The 20,000-nt window shown below is 39.7% G+C and overlaps 3 protein-coding genes across 3 annotated transcripts in view; 1 reads left to right on the top strand and 2 right to left on the bottom strand.

Annotated features, from left to right (window-relative positions):
- The first annotated feature begins 1,709 nt into the window (after positions 1-1,709).
- LOC125047430 (mesocentin-like) lies at positions 1,710-10,269 on the top strand. The gene is made up of 5 exons (XM_047645627.1): positions 1,710-1,831; positions 3,403-3,461; positions 3,670-3,794; positions 3,971-4,044; positions 6,995-10,269. The coding sequence occupies exons 1-5, from the start codon at positions 1,817-1,819 to the stop codon at positions 10,202-10,204; spliced, it is 3,483 nt and encodes a 1,160-aa protein (XP_047501583.1). The 5' UTR covers positions 1,710-1,816; the 3' UTR covers positions 10,205-10,269.
- A 1,252-nt stretch (positions 10,270-11,521) lies between these two features.
- LOC125047432 (peroxisomal biogenesis factor 3-like) lies at positions 11,522-13,172 on the bottom strand. Its single transcript, XM_047645629.1, has one exon. It carries the CDS (start codon positions 13,016-13,018, stop codon positions 11,798-11,800), a length of 1,221 nt encoding a protein of 406 aa, XP_047501585.1. The 5' UTR covers positions 13,019-13,172; the 3' UTR covers positions 11,522-11,797.
- Positions 13,173-16,921: 3,749 nt separating this feature from the next.
- LOC125047431 (la-related protein 7-like) overlaps positions 16,922-20,000 on the bottom strand; it is an 8,549-nt gene continuing 5,470 nt past the window's right edge. The window contains exon 2 of the mRNA XM_047645628.1: positions 16,922-18,849. Coding sequence (XP_047501584.1) covers positions 17,127-18,779 — 1,653 coding nt within the window. The 5' untranslated portion in view covers positions 18,780-18,849 and the 3' untranslated portion in view covers positions 16,922-17,126. The remainder of the gene's footprint in view (positions 18,850-20,000) is intronic.

The following is a 20,000-nucleotide window of genomic DNA, read 5'->3' as shown; positions in this document are numbered from 1 at the left end:
CAAGGAATACGAGAGACGGCGACACCTTACCCTTCCGCGGGGAGTCTTCTACAGCACTCGGCGAGATTTGTCCCAAGAAGTCTTCGAAAAGCAATAGGCAGTGGGTGGTAGTTTGCTCTGAAGAGAACGTATATGCATTAAAATGGGCGGTGACACATTGATATCTCTTTGAAAGTTATTAGAATGATCGGTAAACAAAGACAGCTTTACTATAGTGACAAAACCCCTTCGCAGTTTTCTATAGCGTATCAAGATTCTCGTGAAGGTAAGATTTAGACAAATCAGTATAATTTACTAATCTTTAATCATGCATTTTCCGATCTATAGCAATTTCGTTATTTTATTATTATTGGTTCACCATTGACATTATCGGCTTATCCCTAATATTTTGATAAACAGATATGTTGATATGTTAACCAAAAACACAGTAACATATACCTAAAGATGAATTGAAGCATAATCACAGTAGCATAAACTACTGTTATAACAATGTTCATTTGTAAGTTGATCCACATGGCAGGGCCTCCGTGTCACCCCCAACTTCTCCCTGTCATCCATGTGTTATATCATCTTCCCTATTCCCTCGTGTGTGCGATAATTTCATACTTGTACAGTACAACAGAAAAGCACGGCTGATAATCATCTGTAAATTTCCATAAGCAGTGGCTGATGGATAAATAGACATGGAAAGTATATGACTATATATATATATATATATATATATATATATATATATATATATATATGTACAAGCATGTGTTCAACTATCTTCCTATCTATCTGCTTGTCAATAAATCAGTTCATATATTTAAATATACATATATATATATATATATATATGTGTGTGTGTGTGTGTGTGTGTGTGTGTGTGTGTGTGTGTGTGTGTGTGTGTGAGTAAAGGGACTAAGTATCAGGCAACATGAAGCCTGAATTAATATTTAGCCACGAGTACAGCTGAAACGTTTTTTGTTTTCGTAATATCAGTTCTTAGATTTAAAAGTTTATCAACAAAATAAGTCTCCTTTAAACTTTAGGTGTGGTACAACACCATGTGAGGCTGTGACAAATTTCACGTCAACGATTGTGCCGCCAGGTAAGGGAAGAACCTGGAGTAATTTTACATGTATGCCATTCTTCGTCCACAAAGGCAGGTGCACAGACACACACACACACACACACACACACACACACACACACACACACACACACACACACACACACACACACACACACACACACACACACACACACAGATCTATACAAGCATATATGAACGGCTACGTAGATAAGGTTTTGTTACTATAGTGACAAAACCCCTTCGCAGTTTTCTATAGCGTACAAATATGACTGGTGTCATATTTGTACTGCAGCAGTCTATCATCGCCCGTGTTCATCTCATTGGGCGCCGTCTTGTTTGTGTAACGACTGGCCAGCAACTGCAGGTTGTTTCTGCTTTGCGAATTCTTTTTCCTAGGAGACACTGCAAGTTATTCCTTCAGTAATTATAAAAGCATAACTTACTAAAGTAAATTTGGTCGCGTAATTGCGTCACCATTCCACGCGTCTTTCGTTTCTATGTGAAAATGCCAAAGAGGCGAAAACAAAGGAAGTATAAGAACTACCTAACAGCTCGTTTAAAAAGGTTAATAGCTAGCTTATCCCAGCGTTGTCCAGATCCAACTCCTATATTGTGAAAAATTAGTCTTTCGGTTGAGTGGGACCTCGGAACAACTGTGCTGGCCTGTTGTACCTAAAGGCCTCGGAGGGCGCAGTAGTATTACCGCCAGAGAGCAGCTAGCACCTATCGTGCCACCGAATGATGAATGCACGGGTAAGAATATTTGGTAACGCTATTAGGTGTGTGTGGATGTGTGCTATTTTCATCTTTTTATTGGTGTTTCACACAGCCATCCAACATTGCAATTCATATTTTTGTTTAAATTATTCAGTGTAATACGAGTGGCTCTGGGTAACGGTGGGGTTCTCGTCATAATTCCTACATCAGTGTACTAGAGGGTGAGAGGAATCCAAAATCGTCACGATCGGTTATGCGACGCTATTCCAGGAAATTAACAAAGGTATTCTTTGTAGCAGTCCAAAACCCCATAAAACTTTGATACTGTTTGATGTCAAAACAAAACGCATGATCATGGAAGCTTGTTCTGATGTGCAGTTTTTAAATAATTTATTTCATTTCAACAGAAAACTATTACAGTACTTAATACGCTGGCATGATTAAGGAAGCTTCAAATGGAGAAAGTGCCCGACAACTGTGCGAATTACATTTTGTACACACCACGCCTCGCTTCGCAAGGCAATGGAAACTTTCAAATGCTCAGATTCAACTAAACCTTTTTCCTCTTGTTATATCCACTTTTCTTCATATGGGAAGTAGAAGCACTGCTTGATGTTTTGCATTATCGTATCCATCGCGAGTGTGCTCCGTTAGTATTGAGTCGGTCTTCTACTACTGGGTAATTCTAGTGATAGTGTATTTACTTCAGTTTGTGCCTGTTATAAATCAACAAGTCAAGAAACAGCTTTCCCATTAATATTTTTTGAGTCCTAGCGGTACAAGATGTTTTTCAAGATATTCAAGTGAAAGTCTTACCATAAATGGCGCTAATTATTTACTTTGTATTTTACTGAGTGAACATGAATTAAATATACAGACATTGTATGCATCTTTTATGAGTTTACATAAAGAAACCTAAGATACGATTTGTGATTAATGAATATATAAATCCCTAACTGCGATGTTCGTGAAATCTAGTACAAAGTATTGCGCTCTGATTTGCTGACCGGATTGAATCGCTTTTTATTAAGGTAGAACATACAATTGAAGTTTCATAAAAGTAGGAGCTAATCCTTGAACGATTCGAATATTCCATAGTTTATAATATTAAAGTTTCTGGTGTGGAATCTGAAACTTGTCTTGGTAATCTAGTCCCCAACTCCATGCCCAAAAATTATCCAACAATCTTGCCGTGATATGGCAATGCCCAAATGACTGATGGCTGGCAAACCGTCTCCACCTTGGTATGCACGGCAATATTGCTGAAACTCGGGAGCGGCGAGTGGGCTAAAGCTGCGAGCGGTGCTTCAGGTGCTTCCCCTGATCTTGATTTACATAATTTACATATTTCCCCCGTCAGTACATGTTAAGATTCCACAAGTAAACTGTGGTTTTAAAGATAACCTTTCCCATCCAACAACCGAGGTAGCATAAGTGTGATTGTTGTACAAAATATACATAATGTAGGATGCAGTATACAGGTGTATGCACACGTGTATGTATACTAAGCACTGACAAAAGTTATATTTGTATGAATTGTTTATAATTTATACAAATAACTTGTCATAAATATTAATACCGATTACTAATTTTAAAACCCTTTGCAGTTAATACTAGCGGCGGCAGCGGTTTGCGTTGCCAGGGCCACACCACTTCCATACTATGAGTAAGTACAAAATGAGACTCGGCCGATATATAGAACTTTTAAGCATGATTTGTTTACATTCTGGAGAAATGTGTTGGATTCCTTCCAGCCTATTTCTAATGACCGTTTTTTTTTTTTTTTTTTTTTTAAGTAACGTATGCTACACCTATTGGATTGCTGAACATTTGCCCTGCGCGTAAAAACAATTTCGTAATTCTGTGAATTCCAGATATTCGTGCATTCACTATTGCGAGTCCCTCTACGGTCCCGAAGTGAGCCCCTACTGCTGCAGGATGGCAAAAGTATTCCAGGGAGAGGATTCAAACAACATTGAACATCGCCCCACTAAAGAGGGTAAGTTCGCTGGATTCCTTGTTATATTTATGCATGCGGGACAGGAACATAACTTGATTCAAAATCGCACGAGATAACATAGCTTCTCACTTTTATTTTGCGTTGCAGCGATATTAAATTTTATATAAAATCTCTAAAGAGCTGAATGTTTTTATAATCAAGGTCCATTTTTCCAGAAATATTGAATATCGGCGAATGCCCCCCAATTCGGTCTTTCTGCCCGCGGGCTGGACAATACGCTGTACCGTTGGTAGGTGTTACTACGTTTCCTTGGTATAACAAAATTAAAGTTTTGAATGTGCGCGTGTGCGTCTATTTTGGGTCTATCTCTTGTCTTGTCTTTACATCTGACGCCTTTTTTTGCTTAGTCATTTTATCAATTTGTGTGTTGGTTTCTGTCTGTACTCTGCCATCTGATTTTGATGACTGGGCTACTTGACAATTCGCTCAAGGCCAACAACACATGTAGCGCACTCTCGCGCTCAAGAAAGGTAAAAGAAAACCAGGATAGATGCCACGTACACGAACCTTTCTAGCACTTGCATTAACAATCCTTATATTCACACACTTGATGAACAAATCCTCAGAGACGGTCCGAAGTCGTCAACACTATTAGCGTCACAAACAAGCACCGACTCAGTCCTTTCCCTCACAGTCCAGCGACACTCCAGCACACGTCACAACAAAACCGATACACTCCAGACACCCCATCATACTTATGTTGCTCCTTTGTGGTGATAGCGGCGCTAATGTTAAATCTGGCCCTTACCGCCCCAAGTACCCGTGTATAATTTGCACAAGGGCCGTTAAATGGGGCAAGAGGGCCATCCAGTGCGATAACTGTTGAGAGATCCGTGCAGGGCGTGTGGCACCATGTCAGCTGTATCGGTTCCTTCACACCGTAATATGCTGGACTAGTTAACAATTGCGTTGCGTGGATCTGCGACAGATGTGGCTCAATTCTCGAGCTCGCTATTCGCATGTTCTCCTATCACTATGCATTTCCTTCAACACCTTCCATTCGCATTAGAGAGCCCTCCTTTACAACGCATTCTTCCCTCAAACCCTGCCCACATTCCATGAACACGCCACCCACACAAACCTAAAATGAAGCACTCGCCTCCAATAAATCCTCACACCAAGCTTCATCCAAATCCTTGAGCTCAATATCCCACTACTCTAGGCCTTCCCTTGATTCCTGGACCCCTCACTCATTTCACTCCTTTTTTACCCTACTCTTCCCCTTCCCTTCCCTTTTTCCTCTCTTCACTCTCATTCCCACCACTACATCCCCTCTTCCTCCTCCCCTTCTTCTTGGTCCCCTCCTCCCCGTCTTCTTGGTCCCCTCCATATCATCCAGTCATAACAACCAGACATTATAATAGACACTGAGACATGGCTGACTTGCGACATCGCCTGTGCCGAACTTTCCCCTCTTTGCATTGACTGTCACACGAAAAGACCGCTCGACCGACGCTGGCAGAAATGGATTTATCCTCATCGCTAACCCAGGTCTTATCAAACCGAGACCAGACCTTGACACATTGTGAAATCACCTTGATTCAGCTCCCAGTCTTTGACTATAAGTCACTACTCCTTGCTGTTTTTTACGGACCGTCTACTAACACAAAATAATTACAAAACATTCAAACATCCCTATCACGCATAAACGCACAGAAGCCTATGGATCGCAGGCGACTTTAATCTCCCCAACTTAGACTGGACTGTTCTGTTCCCCCATGCCCCCAACACACACCGATCTTGCGGCATTATTCCAATCAAAAAAGACTTTCCTAACGCAAACACAACAAACCATCCCGTTGGCGTCGGTGACCCCCACACCACTTCACACATTCTAGACCTATTCCTCAAACAAAGTTCTCGACACAACAAGCACCATGGTTATTCCAGGACATTATCCTTGTTGCCGCAGATCTCGGGCCAACCAGACATATTTTCCTAATTTCCAGACATTACAGACACAATCACACAGGACATCCCTAACTACAGTATGGACTGTTATACAAATTCCCACACAAGACCCCTTACTTCTGGCTGGGATAGCCTTAAACACCCCATACTCACACCTATGGAAAGCAGACTTGCACTTCCCTGGTTCTCCAGGGACCTACGCAGACACCTTAAAACACGACTATACAGACACGCGCAATCCTACTACACCCCCCCCACGAAAAAAAAAATCCAAAAACATAATCTATTTCTACCTACCTTGCAAACAATGTCAGAAACAACCCCAAGACAAGACCCTTTGACAATCTTCTGCTAGCCTTTTGCTGACGTCTTTTATTTGGACCAGTTAACGCTGAATACGACTGCAGACTCCTCAAACGTGACATAGGCCCTTGAGTAGTGGGAAAGGTCATGGCAAATGACCTTTAGATCATGCAAGTGTCACTAGAACACACACACTATTACAATACACCTACTCCCAACACAACCAACAACTGACATCCTTAATATCCTACAAATACCTTGGATTACACCTTGCTAGCAATCTCTCTAACACTCGCATCGACTTTATCACGAGCAAAGCAAACAGAACTCTGGGGTTCCTGATGAGAAACCTACACAACTGTACACCAACATATAACACACCGCTTACAACACACTTGCACGCTCAACGCTTGAGTACTGTACGTCAGTATGGGACCCCTACACCAACACTGAGAAGGTCGAACAGGTCAATACAGTTACACATGCTACTCTTCTGTTACACTTGTATACTTGGTATAACAACTCGCATAAACGGATAAACATGGACCTACTGAAGACACGAAGACAAGCACACACAATCATGCACAAGCTTGCAAACAGGAATATCTATAAGCAGCACCTTCACAAACTTACACTACCACTTATACCATAATCCTTTCCCCAACCCCAGCAACCAACCACACATGCGTGATATACGCGATATAACGTTCAGGTTGAGAAAGCTATTTGCCATAGGTACCGTGAGGTCAATTTGGCAAAAAGTTACATTGAAATAGCTTTGTCTCCAGGCGGTTATTGTACTCTTAATGTTAAATGTTAGAAGAAGCGTACATTTACTATTAAAAAAAAAAAAAAAAAAAAAAAAATCTTTATTAATACTAAAGTTCATTTCTTACACAAGTAACTATAGGCTGCATAGTCTATCCTTTAAACCAGTGTCTCAACTAGTCTTCCATTTATTACAGGTGTGTAGCAACGACGGAGTTTGCGCCTCGTCTGATAAATGCTGCTACGATGCTTGTTTGGAAACCAAAATTTGCAAAACCGCTGTCAAACGTTACCGCAGGTCGCTTCCAGACCAGAGTGAAAACGATGACCTCGGGGCAGCCAAGGTCTCCAGTGTCATCTTGACAGAGGACAGAAACCCTGTTAGTGTCGTTGTTGATGGCAGTGGCAATCCCGTAACACTGGTGGAAGGAGATGCTGTGACAATCGTTGCAACAGGGCCTGTGAACTTAGCAAACTCTCAGAATATAACGCATCTGCCAGGGGCGGATAAAGCTGCAAGCAGTGATAGCGTATCATCAAAGAAAATAAAGAGAGCAGTTATAGCTGAAAGTGACAGAGTATCAAGCAATGTCCTATTATCACCTGATGACTCGGTAAGCATTGTAAAAGACAGGTATGGAAGTGTTATTATAAATGATAATAAGCCACTGATATTAGTGCAGAAGGAAAAGGGTCCCACAATAATTCTAAACGACAATGGCTTGAGAGTGCTAGCTGGACATGACACGAGTAAAGGCGCTGTCTTGGGAGTGGTCACCCCTACCACTGTTCCATACCTAGAAGTGCAGTCACACCATCCACCGTCGAGCGCCCCAGACAGGGACCCCATTAGGCTACTGGTGAAGGGTGATGGCAACCCGGTAACACTCGTAGACGGAGACGGTCCCTTGCAAGTCCAGAACGCTGATGGCGTGTCCTTTGTGGCCGATGTTCCAGAAGTCCGTGCTACTGACATGCCTGGCGAGTATGCTTTACCAATGGCGGTTACGAGCCAAAATACTAAAATCAACCATATCATTGTTGATAGTGCTGGTAACCCTACTAAGATAGAAGACGGCAGTGGCGTGTTAGTAGTATCAAAAACTGCTGAAACCTCCAATGAGGCTTCTTCGGAAGAAAATTCGTCCTACTCTCGCCGACGAAGACGATCGCGGTCTTCGGCAAATGCTGTCGTTGATGGAAACGATATAACGGTGACCTTAGTTGATGCCTCTCATGTCGACGTAGATATAGTAGATATAGCAGGCAACAAAATCAATGTAGTAGCCGGTGATCACATTCTAAATATCGGGGAATCCACATTGGCTACAGTAGAGTTCGTTGAGGGTAGACCCGTGGTCCGGGATGAAAATGGCCGAATTCTGTTGGACAAAATGGGTTCGCCATTAACTGTTAAGCCGGCAAGTGACACACAACCATTGCCAACTGTCTATAGTATTGTCGATGGAAAGTATAAACCAATTAATTTAGTAGCAAGTGACAATACACCTGTGCATGTTTATGATTCTAATGGCAACGAACTTGCCATAAATGGAGGAGGCTCAGATATGGAGGTATCTCGGGAAACGGTTTCTATTATGAAGAGGGCATCAGGGGAAGACCTTCTCTTGCAGAATGGCGAAGCATTAGCAGATGAAGACGGAATGCTGCTGAAGGCCACATCCGTGAACACGCGACACTACTCCGAGGTTTCCACAAACGTCTTGGTAGATGGAGATGGCAACACCGTAAACTTGTTGAGCATAAATGGCTCTCCCACCACTGTTATCGACGATAGTGATAATGTAGTTACCGTTAAAACTGGAAATAAAATTATAATGCTAGAGGATATCAACGTAACCACTCTACTTGAAAACGGTATGATGGTTCTAAAGAAACCATCGGGAGAGCTAGTGGTCGATGAAAATGGTTTGCCAGTTACTCTTGTACCTGAACATAGATCTAGGCGGAGACGCTCTATAGCCAGTGAAGGCCATGGGATCATGGATTCTCATGAAAATACAGTGACTCTAACTGACGTCCACGGGGTTCCAGTAACACTGGATGATGGAAAGGGTAACATCGTGAAGCCTGTAGCTGGAGAAATCATAATGGAAACGGGAACTGCAGCAGCTTTTATTGTTGAAACTAATGAAGGAAAACGGCTTATAGATGAAAATGGGAACTTTATTGTCGACAGTGAAGGGAATGCTCTTTTATTTGTCTCCAAAAGGGAAATCGTTTCATCACAAGAAACTAACGTAATTGTAGACGGAACCAACAACACTGTGCAGTTACTGAGTGTGAGAGGTTCTCCTATTACCATTGTTGACAGGCAGGGTAACGACGTAGATGTTAAAGATGGAGATGTTCAAATAGTGAAAAATACCGAGAGCGCCATGATAATCGATATGGTCGATGACACAGTGTTAGTGGATTCTTCCGGTAGTATCATGACAGACTTAAATGGGAAGAATTTGAGGATAATGACAGCAAGGAAGAAAGCACAGAAAGTTGCGGTGAATGTCCTTGTCAATGGCGAAGGCAATACGGTAACACTCTCGACCTTAGAAGGAACACCTGTAACATTGCTCGATAACGAAGAGGTGGTCGTCACGATGGCAGGTGAGGTTCAGCTTGCTGTGGATGGTACCAACACTGCTCGAGTTCGACGATCATCGTCTGAAGTAAACGTTGTTGATGAGACAGATTTTCTTTTGGCTGACGACAAAGGAAAGCTTCTAACCATGAAAAGAGTTGGCGAGCACAAGGAAACATCCGTAGCTACTAACATACTAGTTGATGAAGAAGGGAACTCTCTAACCCTGATAGACTTGAACGACTCTCCTATAACTGTTGTTGATGATTCTGGCAATAACATCGCCCTCGCCTCGGGAGAGAGAACTCTCAAAGTAGAGATGACTGGCCATTTACAGGTCATGGAGACGACAGATAGATATGCGCGCTCCCTCGAGAGCGATGGCGCCAAGACCAAGCGGAAACTGCTGGTTGACGACGCCGGCAACCCAGTGCACAGCGAAAATGGTCCCATTCAAGTTGTCCCAACAAACAACGAAGACTTGGCCCCAGAAGCTGAGAATTTCCTTGAAGTGACGGAAGAATTCGTCGAAGCGAGTTTCAGCCTTCAGCGCCTTTCTGCAGTTGTGAAGCACGAGCAACACCTTCTAAAACTTAATCTTGTGCGGGAATCGTCCATTACGAAATCTAGGGATTACGAAAGCTTTGTTGAGGAGATAAATGTATTTGTAGATGTGGTAGGGAAGCTTCAAGCAAAGTGCCTTAAGAAGATGATGCAGATCCTGGAGAAAGAACCTGGATCTCACGAGAAGGAGGCCTATGCATTATTGGAAGAAGTGAATGAAATGTTAACAAATAATATCCCATAGACTAATCAACTGGTTGTATACTGCTCTGGAACTATAACTGTAATATATACAAAGTGTATAATATATACAGTGTTTTATTACATCTATATGACAACTATTTAAGAAATCGCATATGATCACTATTTAATGATTCCACCAATTCTACTTCACCCTTCTTTCGTCTCGTCCTCGTGACTTTTTTTTTTTTCTAGCCGAGTAGTCGTATAAGCTAAACAGTAACATTCAAACTGGAAATCACGTGGACAAAGCAGCGTAAAAGATTAATACTGTGATAAACAATGCCCAAATGACAAATCAAACTCGCTGTCATTTAAACTGTTGACTTAAGTTCACCCCATTGTTGCATTGCGAGTGGGAGGAAGGATGAATGATGGATTTCGCTAGTCACTGTGTAGAGGGATTGGGAAATAAAAGGGTGGTTGAGGGATAATCATGATTTCTTGGGTCATTAGCTATTTTTTAATGTCCGTTTCTGAAAGGGAGGTCTGAGAAATGAAGAGGGGATAGGCATCTGAGGAGCAGAGGAAGAGAAGACTGAATTGTCTGATCTCTTGGGTAGAGCGAGGTGTAGACATCGGAAGTGGTATTGAGTGAGCTGGTATGGTATTGAGTGAGCTGGTACTACGGGGAGATGGACAGTAAGTAGTAGTAATAAGGGAGGAGGGAGTTGAAAATGAAGAATGTGCTCGTGTAGACCGTCCTTTACTATCAAATTATTGTAACACTGGATACATTTGAGGTTTAAGAGGAACTATCATGTGTTGATAATATTTATATATTTACAACTTTTTTTCTCCTTTGACTGTTTATATTTTCCATATCTTAAAAAAAAAAAAACTATAAATTCCAATCTGTAGGCTTTATATTTGATATTCATTGTGTCAGAATTGGCACTGGTAATCACCAAAGTATTCAAGTAAAGAATTGTTGAATTCATTACACACACAATTGCTGTGACGACTAATTATTATTTATTTAGTAGTCTGTCACCATTGCTTCTTAAAATGATTTCAAGAAGAGCAACTTTCTTCTGTATCATATGTCCTGATAAATTCTGCAGCCTATGGAACTTGCTATAAGCTGCCTACAGCTACCACAGTATACATGCATCAAAGGAATAAAAAGTTATATCCCAAAGTAAACTTTAGTTCTCCATTCAAATATATTCTTGGTGAAAAATCACTAGCAATGCATGCACTGACTCCCACAACTAAATGCACCAATTAAGATTCTGGCACATCTGCCTATTTAACTGTCAGAAATCGAGTTGCATCATTTTTGAATTATGGGTAATGTGAAAACAATAAAACCAAAGAATCTTGTGTTGGTGAATTTTATTAACCATGTATATATATATATATCAATGCACACCTATATTTATATCTTATAATGGTGGTCATGTATCTTTCATGAAGTATATCTTACTAAAAACGTTCCCAGACTTTTTTGTTTCAACATTTTTTCACCTGCAACTTGGAGAACAAAAATTACTTACAGTATTATACTTCCAAATACAAACAGACATATTTTTGTTCCACAGCAGCAGCACTGAAAAATATCTAATCACACAAAATTTAAAGTTTAGTGTTAATACTACCTTTCTTCTCTGCCTTGTCCCAAAGGCACTGCAAATGCTTCATAAACATTTGCTCCAAGTGTGTCTAATTTGCTGTCAATAAGAATCTTCTGAAGCAGTTGTCCAGGAGCAGGGGAGAGCGCTGCATGAACTAAACCAGAGAATACTGGCACCAACTTTGCCACAGGAAGAACTGAGTCATTGAGAATTGATATATTTTGTGCTACAAAATTCCTACTGGCATCATTCCTCTCCCCATTTGAAGCAACGCCTGTGGTCGAATCTCTACTGATGTTGTCAACCCAGTTCTCAGAACCAAAATTTGGGAAGTCTGACTTTGACATAGGGTAGAAATCTGCCACACGATCAAGGAGGTGGTTGAAACCGTGTTGTATTAATGTGTCCACAACTATGTTGAAATCTTCACTATCTATAACATCACTGGTTTCTATTAGCATATTGTAGAGGACCCTTTCCTCTCCATCTTCTTCTGGAGCAACTGGGGGTTTAAGGACATATTTACTCCATTGGTCAAGCTTGCATGATGTTCCCTCTAGAGTAGTGTCTGTTGATCCACTTTCCCCTGCTAGACTTAACCTAACCTCCTGGTATATGGCTTCTAGCTGGCTAAGGGTGAGGGACCGAGTCAAAGGCAACCCTGTAACTATACGAGTCACAGCTCTTGTTACATGGTGAGCAAGTCTAGGGACACCTTCTTCCACCAAATAATGGACTGCTGCAAGATATTTTTGCTGAAGAGCCTGTGAAACTGGTATCCCTGCATGGCCTGACTGTATCAGGTCTCCATATGTATAACCTCCAAGTATCATTAGCTGTACACGTATAGCTGAAGCTACTAAGCTTGATATGTATACAACACTTATGGCTCGACTAAACCCAACTATTTTCAACTGCTCCCAAATGGCAAGTTTATGTTCAGGCTGATCACGGACTGCTTGCAAGAGTGCATCTGTATCTAGTTCTCGACAAACGACTTCTCTCATGCTACCGGCCAAGCTCATGACTGTTGCATTTGCTGTTCTCTGGGTATTTTCATAATGGTGATGTTTCTTCTGCTTTTCCAGCATTGTTCGTGTTTGCTGTTCATGCCACTGTAAAAGCTTGTACTCTGCATATCTGCTTAGAAGGGCTACACCTCCAACAACAGCTCCCCCTATGAGAAATTTCCTTTTGTGACGACTCAAAAAGGATCTGATCCTTGAAAACATGGTGGACATTTTTTTTTTCCCTTCTTTTTATTTATTATATTTTATGAAATGTCTTACTACTTACTACACTTATAAATGTCTTTCAAAAGCAGGATAATAAACTTATTTCTATTTTTCATATGCATTCATCACCAGCTTTGCCACAAGACTAGTCCATGATTTCTTTTATATCCCAGATGAAGTTGCAACTTTCTGAAGACGATTTGCAACGAAGTTATTTGAGTCGATGAACCTTTCCACACAATTGGTGATGCAGCTCTCAGTGCGTGACTCAAGTCTTGTGGATGGCCGGTCCATGCACTTGTCCCAACATTTCTCAGTCAGGCCATGCACCAGAAACTGCAAATGTAAAATAACACTAAATAAAGACAAAGAATATATAAACTTCCTGAAAATGGAAGAGAATTCTTGTTTTATAGAAAAGCAATACATGTCTTGTGCAACTAAAGGATACAAAACTCATAATAAAGAACTTAAGAATATGAAGTGTTTTATAAAGGTTTTCTCAGCTAGTATTAGCATAAAAACTGCCTGCTACGTATTTATCTTTGAAACTAGACCTACAGAAAAACTTGTATGATCTCCAGTGAGCTAATAAGAACAGTGTCAAACATAATACAGTAGATCTAAACCCAAATCCTGTGTTTGAGATGTAGATTGAGGCCCAATGTAGATCACCCTTGCCTTGGACCTCAACCTTCGCCTCGACACATTTTGCATGGTCTTTAGTTATCCCCTTTTCCCTTTCCTTCAGATCTTCATCCCCTTCTTCTGTCCACTCATCCTAACCATTAACAAATTTTTACCCTTTTCACCACAATATTTTAGCAAAATGCTATATCCTATTGCCCTTTTTTTAATACGCTACTAATAACCTTAGATGTTTATGCGGCCATAAATTTATAAGAAATAAGGAAATAAGCTGTGCAGTCTATCTAATTTTGGTCATTCATAGAATAGTTTTAATGGGGTTTAATAATATTTCCCAGTTCTTCAATACTGTCAAAAGTTAACAATCCTTTGATATTGATATGCTGTAATATTCTTTTAGCAGAGCAGAACCACTTGACAGTGATATTGCCTCCAAAAGAGCATACACAGAGCATGCAGAGTCAATAACAGAAATTTGTATTACAATGTGTTGGCACTCTGGAGTCTGAATGGCATTCGGAAGTTTGTAGCATTAAAGCATGTGTAGGAGAGGGAGAGGAGACAAAGTCAGTGTCTGAGCCAAATTACAACCATATTAAGGAGATATGGAGGAAGGAAACAAGCAATACCCCCAATCACTTGCTCGTCATGGGGGGCTTAGGAGATGGGGACTGAGGCACAATGAAGGGGATAAACCCTGCCATGGTCCTCACCCTTCACCTCAACTATTGGTCTATTCATTGAAATTTTCTACCACATCAACACCTAAGGTCATTAGCAGCGCATTAAAAATACAGCAAAAGAGTGGGACTTGGGGGCAAAGCCCTGAAGTACAGTATTATGATAAAGTATTGTCACAAAAAGGGCAAAAATGGGAAAAGATTAGGATGAGTGGACAGAAGAAGGGGATGAAGAAAAGGAAAAGGAAAAAGGGGAGAAGAAAAGACCATGCAAAATTTGTTGAGACGAGGGCTGAAGTTCACTGCAGGGGTAATCCCCTAGATTGGGCCTCAGTCTCCCCACAACAACAGCGAGCAAGGGATTGGGGGGTTAACTCAACTAATTTTGCATGGTCTTTTCTTCTTCTTTCCTTTTTCTTCTCTTCTTCATCCCCTTTTTCTGTCAAATTATCCTAATCATTAATAAATTTATATCCTCCTCCCTGACAAGGCCTCGAACCTAAGTCACTCTGGCTATGAAACCAGAGGGCCAGTACTAAACTAACCATACCACACCCACTAAAAGGAATATTTCAACTAGGATCTGACTAGCTCCAGAGACATTACCTATCTACTCATACATGAGTAATGATAGCGAGGTTATACACACACTCCCTGTGGGCACTTCCAGAGTGAGCTAGGTTCGAGGCCTGGTCAGAGAGGATTGTTATATATCTATATTAATGCAGCATCTTTATATTTTTACCCATGCAGCAGAAAATGCAGCAGAAAAATTTCAGTAAATAAATAAAACAAGCAATCAGAGGAAGTGTTCATTGCGACAAATATAGAACAAGGTATGCAGGAGAATGAATATCTTCACAGTGCAAGAGATATATGTGCCCTGTATCGACTATATCTTCGTCAAAAAGGAATAGCAAAAATAAAGTTGAAACAGATCAAAAACATCTCTTGTGCTTTGATGATATTCATTCTCATGCATACCTTTGTCTACAAGAGCAATACAAGTTGTGGAGTTTTTGTGGTGATCAATATGACACTCTTAGTAATCATACTAGGAAGTTTTTTATTATCAGTTTCACACCCAGTATTTGTTACTTGCACAAAGCCTATAAAACAGGGTTCTTAACTTGGGATGCATGGACCCATAGAGGGCCCAAAGAGGGTTTTTTCAGGGGGTCTGTGAGAATGAGAAAAAAAATTACATTTATATCAGGTGTTTTTATTTTTGTTTAATTTAATGTTTCATAATACTTTGTATCCCATTTCTGTAAGAGACAATCATATCTCAATAAATAAAATACATAATACACAATGCATGCAAAGTTGTGTTTATGTGAATATATCTGGGAAGGGGGTCCATAGATTTCATCAGATTCTTAAAGAGGTCCATGACTCTAAAAAGGTTACAAACCACTGCTATAGAATAGTATCATACTGACCTCTTTTCTCTGACTTATCATAGTGTAAAGTGCTGCCATACATTCTATTATTGTTTATAATTTTCCATTCCTTGTATAAATAACCTCATTAATCATATCACCACCTCCATCCCTTAGGATCCCTTCACCTTACCTGCCAGGTCAGTATACCCTTCCTCCCCTGCGCAAGATTTGATAATGTGAAACTCCGAAATATAATAATTTCATAATTCAATAATTAATAATAATAATATATTAATATAATTATTATTGTATTTATATTTATAATTATAATAATATCAATAATATATTAATATTATAATTGTATTTATATTTAAAATTATAATTATAATCATCATTCAACATGAATCCTATTTGCAATGTTAAGCTCATTTCTAAATAAAAATAAGAGGTACTGACAACATTCTTACATTGTGCATGAAAAACAGGAAATAAAACTGGAAGCTTCTGCCCCCCCCCCCCCCCCAATCCCTTGCTCATTGTCGTGTGGGGGCTTCGGAGATGGAGATTGAGGCCCAATGTACAGGTTTACCCCCGCCTTAGTCCTCAGCCCTCACCTCAACAAACTTTGCATAGTCTTTTCTTCTCCCCCTTTCCTTTTCCTTCTCTTCTTATCCCCTACTTCTTATCACTCATCCAAACCCATTTTTACCTTCTTTGCCACAATACTTTATCATATTGCTATACTTGGGTCTTTACTCCCAAGCCCCACCCAATTACTATGTATTCATTATGCTGCTAATGACCTTAAATGTTACCGCAGCAGAAACTTTCAATAAATAAATAATTAGGCTGCTGTTTTTAATGTTCACATAACAATTTTATTATCAAGATACTATCTAATGCATGTTGCTGTTCCTTTAAAATATACGTAGGTAGTACAATATATTAAACAAATTCACACTAAAGGAACTGTATTATGAGATGGAATATTTTGTCTTAGTGTCTGCCTGGTCTGATCACAGTTGGATTCCATATTTTTGCTGTGCTTCAACAAGATATTTGTATAGTTTTCCTGAATTATGAAATTCAATATAAGAATTTCACATGATCTTAAGTTGTTTTTCTCTCTCAAGAAATGCAATTTCTATAATTTTGAACTCATACCATCCTTGTGAAGGGACAAAGTAAACAAAGGAATTTATTAAAGATTTATTGATTTCTCAAAAAAGAATATGATAACATACAAGAAACCTCACAATCAAAATATTTCAACCTTACTTGAGTCTAATTTCCTACTTAGAGTTTAAAAAATTGTGAAAAAAAATTGAATTCCATTTAACATAACCTATTATCTCTGATCTATGAACTGAACAAAGTTATGCTCTAGCAATACCTATAATTTCAATCTTCAAACACAATGTGCTGAGCTGGCTTTGTGTTCTGAGACTCTCGGAATGCTTTCAGAAGTAACTTTTCTCTCCCTCTTTCCTGATTTGAAATCCCAGTAGTGCCATCTCCAGTCTGCTTTTTCCTTTTTCCTCTATTTTGAGACCAGCAAATGTTGATGTTATTCCAATACTCCTCCTCCTCTGCACCCGAAAGAATCTCCATGCGGCTCCAACATCCAGATTTTTTATATGATGCTGCAGCTTCTTCTGAAAGGAACCTCACAAAGACATCTCTTTCCATGACACTGGCATCTACATATGCCACACCCTCACCACCTCCTTTCCGTATGGTTTCTCGCAACTTCTTGGGGTCCTGAGGAGGCTCCTCAAAACTTATCTTAATAATAGCATTTGGAATGAAGTTAGGTTTAGTACTTTTATTCTGCTCCTGTCCATCTACTGCATCATCATGATTTGGCTTTTGATAATGTCCTGAAAAGTCTCTTTCTAATGACATATCTGGATTTTTATATCTGCAATTGCTATACATAGATTGTCTCTGATCTCTTATTTCGCTTACTTTCTGTTTCAGATTTCTCATATTTTCTCTTTGCATATTTAGATATTTATTTCTCAGTGTCTTCCATTCCCTTTTTGACATAACTTTCAAGTAAATACTTTCTATTTCATCACCTTTCACTTTCTTGCTTCGCTTACGCTTCTTCTTCTTACTCTTCTTCTCAATAGTTCCTTGCTCTTCACCAGCTGAAATTCCCCCACCTTCCTTACTCCCATCACTAAGGTTTCCTTCCCCAGGTTTTATTTTTTTGGGAACAATCACCTCAGTCTCACATTCTCCTCCAGAGTCCGTCCTCTTCCTCTTATTACTTGCACTGTCATCCATATCATTACTAACTTCTTCCATCTCATCTCCTGGTGCAGTTTTGCTTCCATCACTAGTTTCATCTGGATCTGCTTTTTCCTCTTTATTTACCTGCTCAGAATTTTGGTCAAAATTTTTGATACTCTGTAGCTGGGCTGGGTCAATGTCTGATGGTATCCTACATTTCTCGGCCCCAAACGACTCCAGAGCCAGATCTGCCATCTCTGGAGTCTGGAACTCAACAAAAGCAAATCCTTTTGGTCTACAAGAATGTTTATAACGAGGTAAAGAAATGTAATCAATCATGCCATACTGTGAAAAAATCTGTCGAACCCAATCATGATCCACATGAGCAGGAATATTTTCAACATAAATTGTGCACTCGGTTTCATTAGCCTTTTTGATCACTTCCTCTTTCCTCTTAACCATAAGACCATCCTCTGAAAGTTCTAGAATTGTTGACTTTTCAACGGCTTTTCTTAGTAAGTTTGTATCATCTGTCAGAGCCCTAATCTTGTTGAATTTATTACAAAAGGTTGCCAAACTGATATACGGGCCATTCTCATAAAATCGTGCCATGGTGCGATTTTTACTAATGTTGGCTGCACTGAAGTAGAATTCCATCTGTTCTTTCAACTGATTTATAAGTCGTTTCTTCCTCTGTCTGGCTGGCTTTGGCGACTTCTTCATCTCCTTTTCCGCCTGCTCCTTTTCCACTGAAATGCTTTGGTCTTCCATTTTCTGACTCTCCTCTCCTGGTGCCACACTTTCAACTGCATCCATTTTCACAATCTTCAAATTCTATTCAGATCTTGTCAAGGTGCTTATATTCTTCTTAGAACTTGTTCCACAGCTGTAGACAAAAATAACTATTCTGTAAAATTTCTCTGCGACATTTGATGTAAAACATTCCTAGTGAAGACCATAATCTTAGTTACTACCTAAAGCTTATCTTATCCCCATAACAAATAGAATGAAATGATAATAATGATGATAAATATGAATGCAGATGCATCTAAGAAACTGATAAATACATTAACCAACTGGACCCGGGTATGGCATGTACGTATATGCCAAGTCTATTATGATTTTAGTTTATTGTATTCAAACACTGATGCCCCAAAGAAGCTTGATCACCAAAGAGTCAAGTAATAGTTCTATCTATCTCACCTGTTTTCTCTTTTCCTTGATTTTTGGAAAGATTCTTTTTTTAATGCTATTAGTATTTTCATAATAACAATCATGTCACTACTAATACCAAGTCTCAATTTCAAATAGCATTAGAAAGATAAAAAAAAATCAAGGAAATAGGATATCAAGTAAGGTCACATAGATGTACTATTTGGCTCTTTGATGACTGAGCACTTGTGAAGCCATCTGAGTGTAAGCAATATTCACATGACAAAACTACAGTGGCCTTTGTGTGTGTACTTGACAGAAATGGGTTCATGGTAATATATCTAATCTAATTACAAAATGTGGTCCACAGCTTCAAGGTGGGTGGGTGGGGGTGCCATCAATTTCAGCGCTACATAACTTATACACCACAATTATTGTTCAAGACCAGCAATACCACACATAAAGAAAAAAAAAAAAAATAATAATAATAATGAAAGAGAACAGACTGGTAGCATTTTTTTTCCAATATAGATCAAACTGCACTTCTAACAATGATTCAACATGGCTGGAAAGCAATGAAGTGTGGACAGGTGTGAAAGGGATTTCTAAAGAAAGCATGGTAAATTGGGAAATAAGGGCCTCAGGAGGGAAGAGGCATATGTGTCTGTTAAAGCAGAATAATAAATAAGAAGACAGTAAATGACCCCTTCCAAAACACATTAAAAATCTACACTGAGTTGAGCTTGAAGGAAGGAATGTTCAGCTTATCACATCCAAGTATCTACAGTACTGTGCACCCTCCCCTACAAACCTACTTTGAAACACAAGGCAAGATGAATTTTACTTTTGCATGAATATTTCATGAAGAAAGTTACATGCATATCA

Source organism: Penaeus chinensis, chromosome 41 (assembly GCF_019202785.1).
Source record: "Penaeus chinensis breed Huanghai No. 1 chromosome 41, ASM1920278v2, whole genome shotgun sequence".
Taxonomy (NCBI): Eukaryota; Metazoa; Arthropoda; class Malacostraca; order Decapoda; family Penaeidae; genus Penaeus; species Penaeus chinensis.
This window is presented reverse-complemented; position numbering and strand designations above follow the sequence as displayed.

Coding starts and splice junctions, on each gene's coding strand:
- LOC125047430 (XM_047645627.1), top strand. Junction 3,795..3,970: donor ACATCGCCCCACTAAAGAGG/GTAAGTTCGCTG, acceptor CCATTTTTCCAG/AAATATTGAATATCGGCGAA. Junction 4,045..6,994: donor GACAATACGCTGTACCGTTG/GTAGGTGTTACT, acceptor CATTTATTACAG/GTGTGTAGCAACGACGGAGT.
- LOC125047432 (XM_047645629.1), bottom strand. CDS start 13,018: ATGTCCACCATGTTTTCAAGGATCAGATCCTTTTTGAGTCGTCACAAA.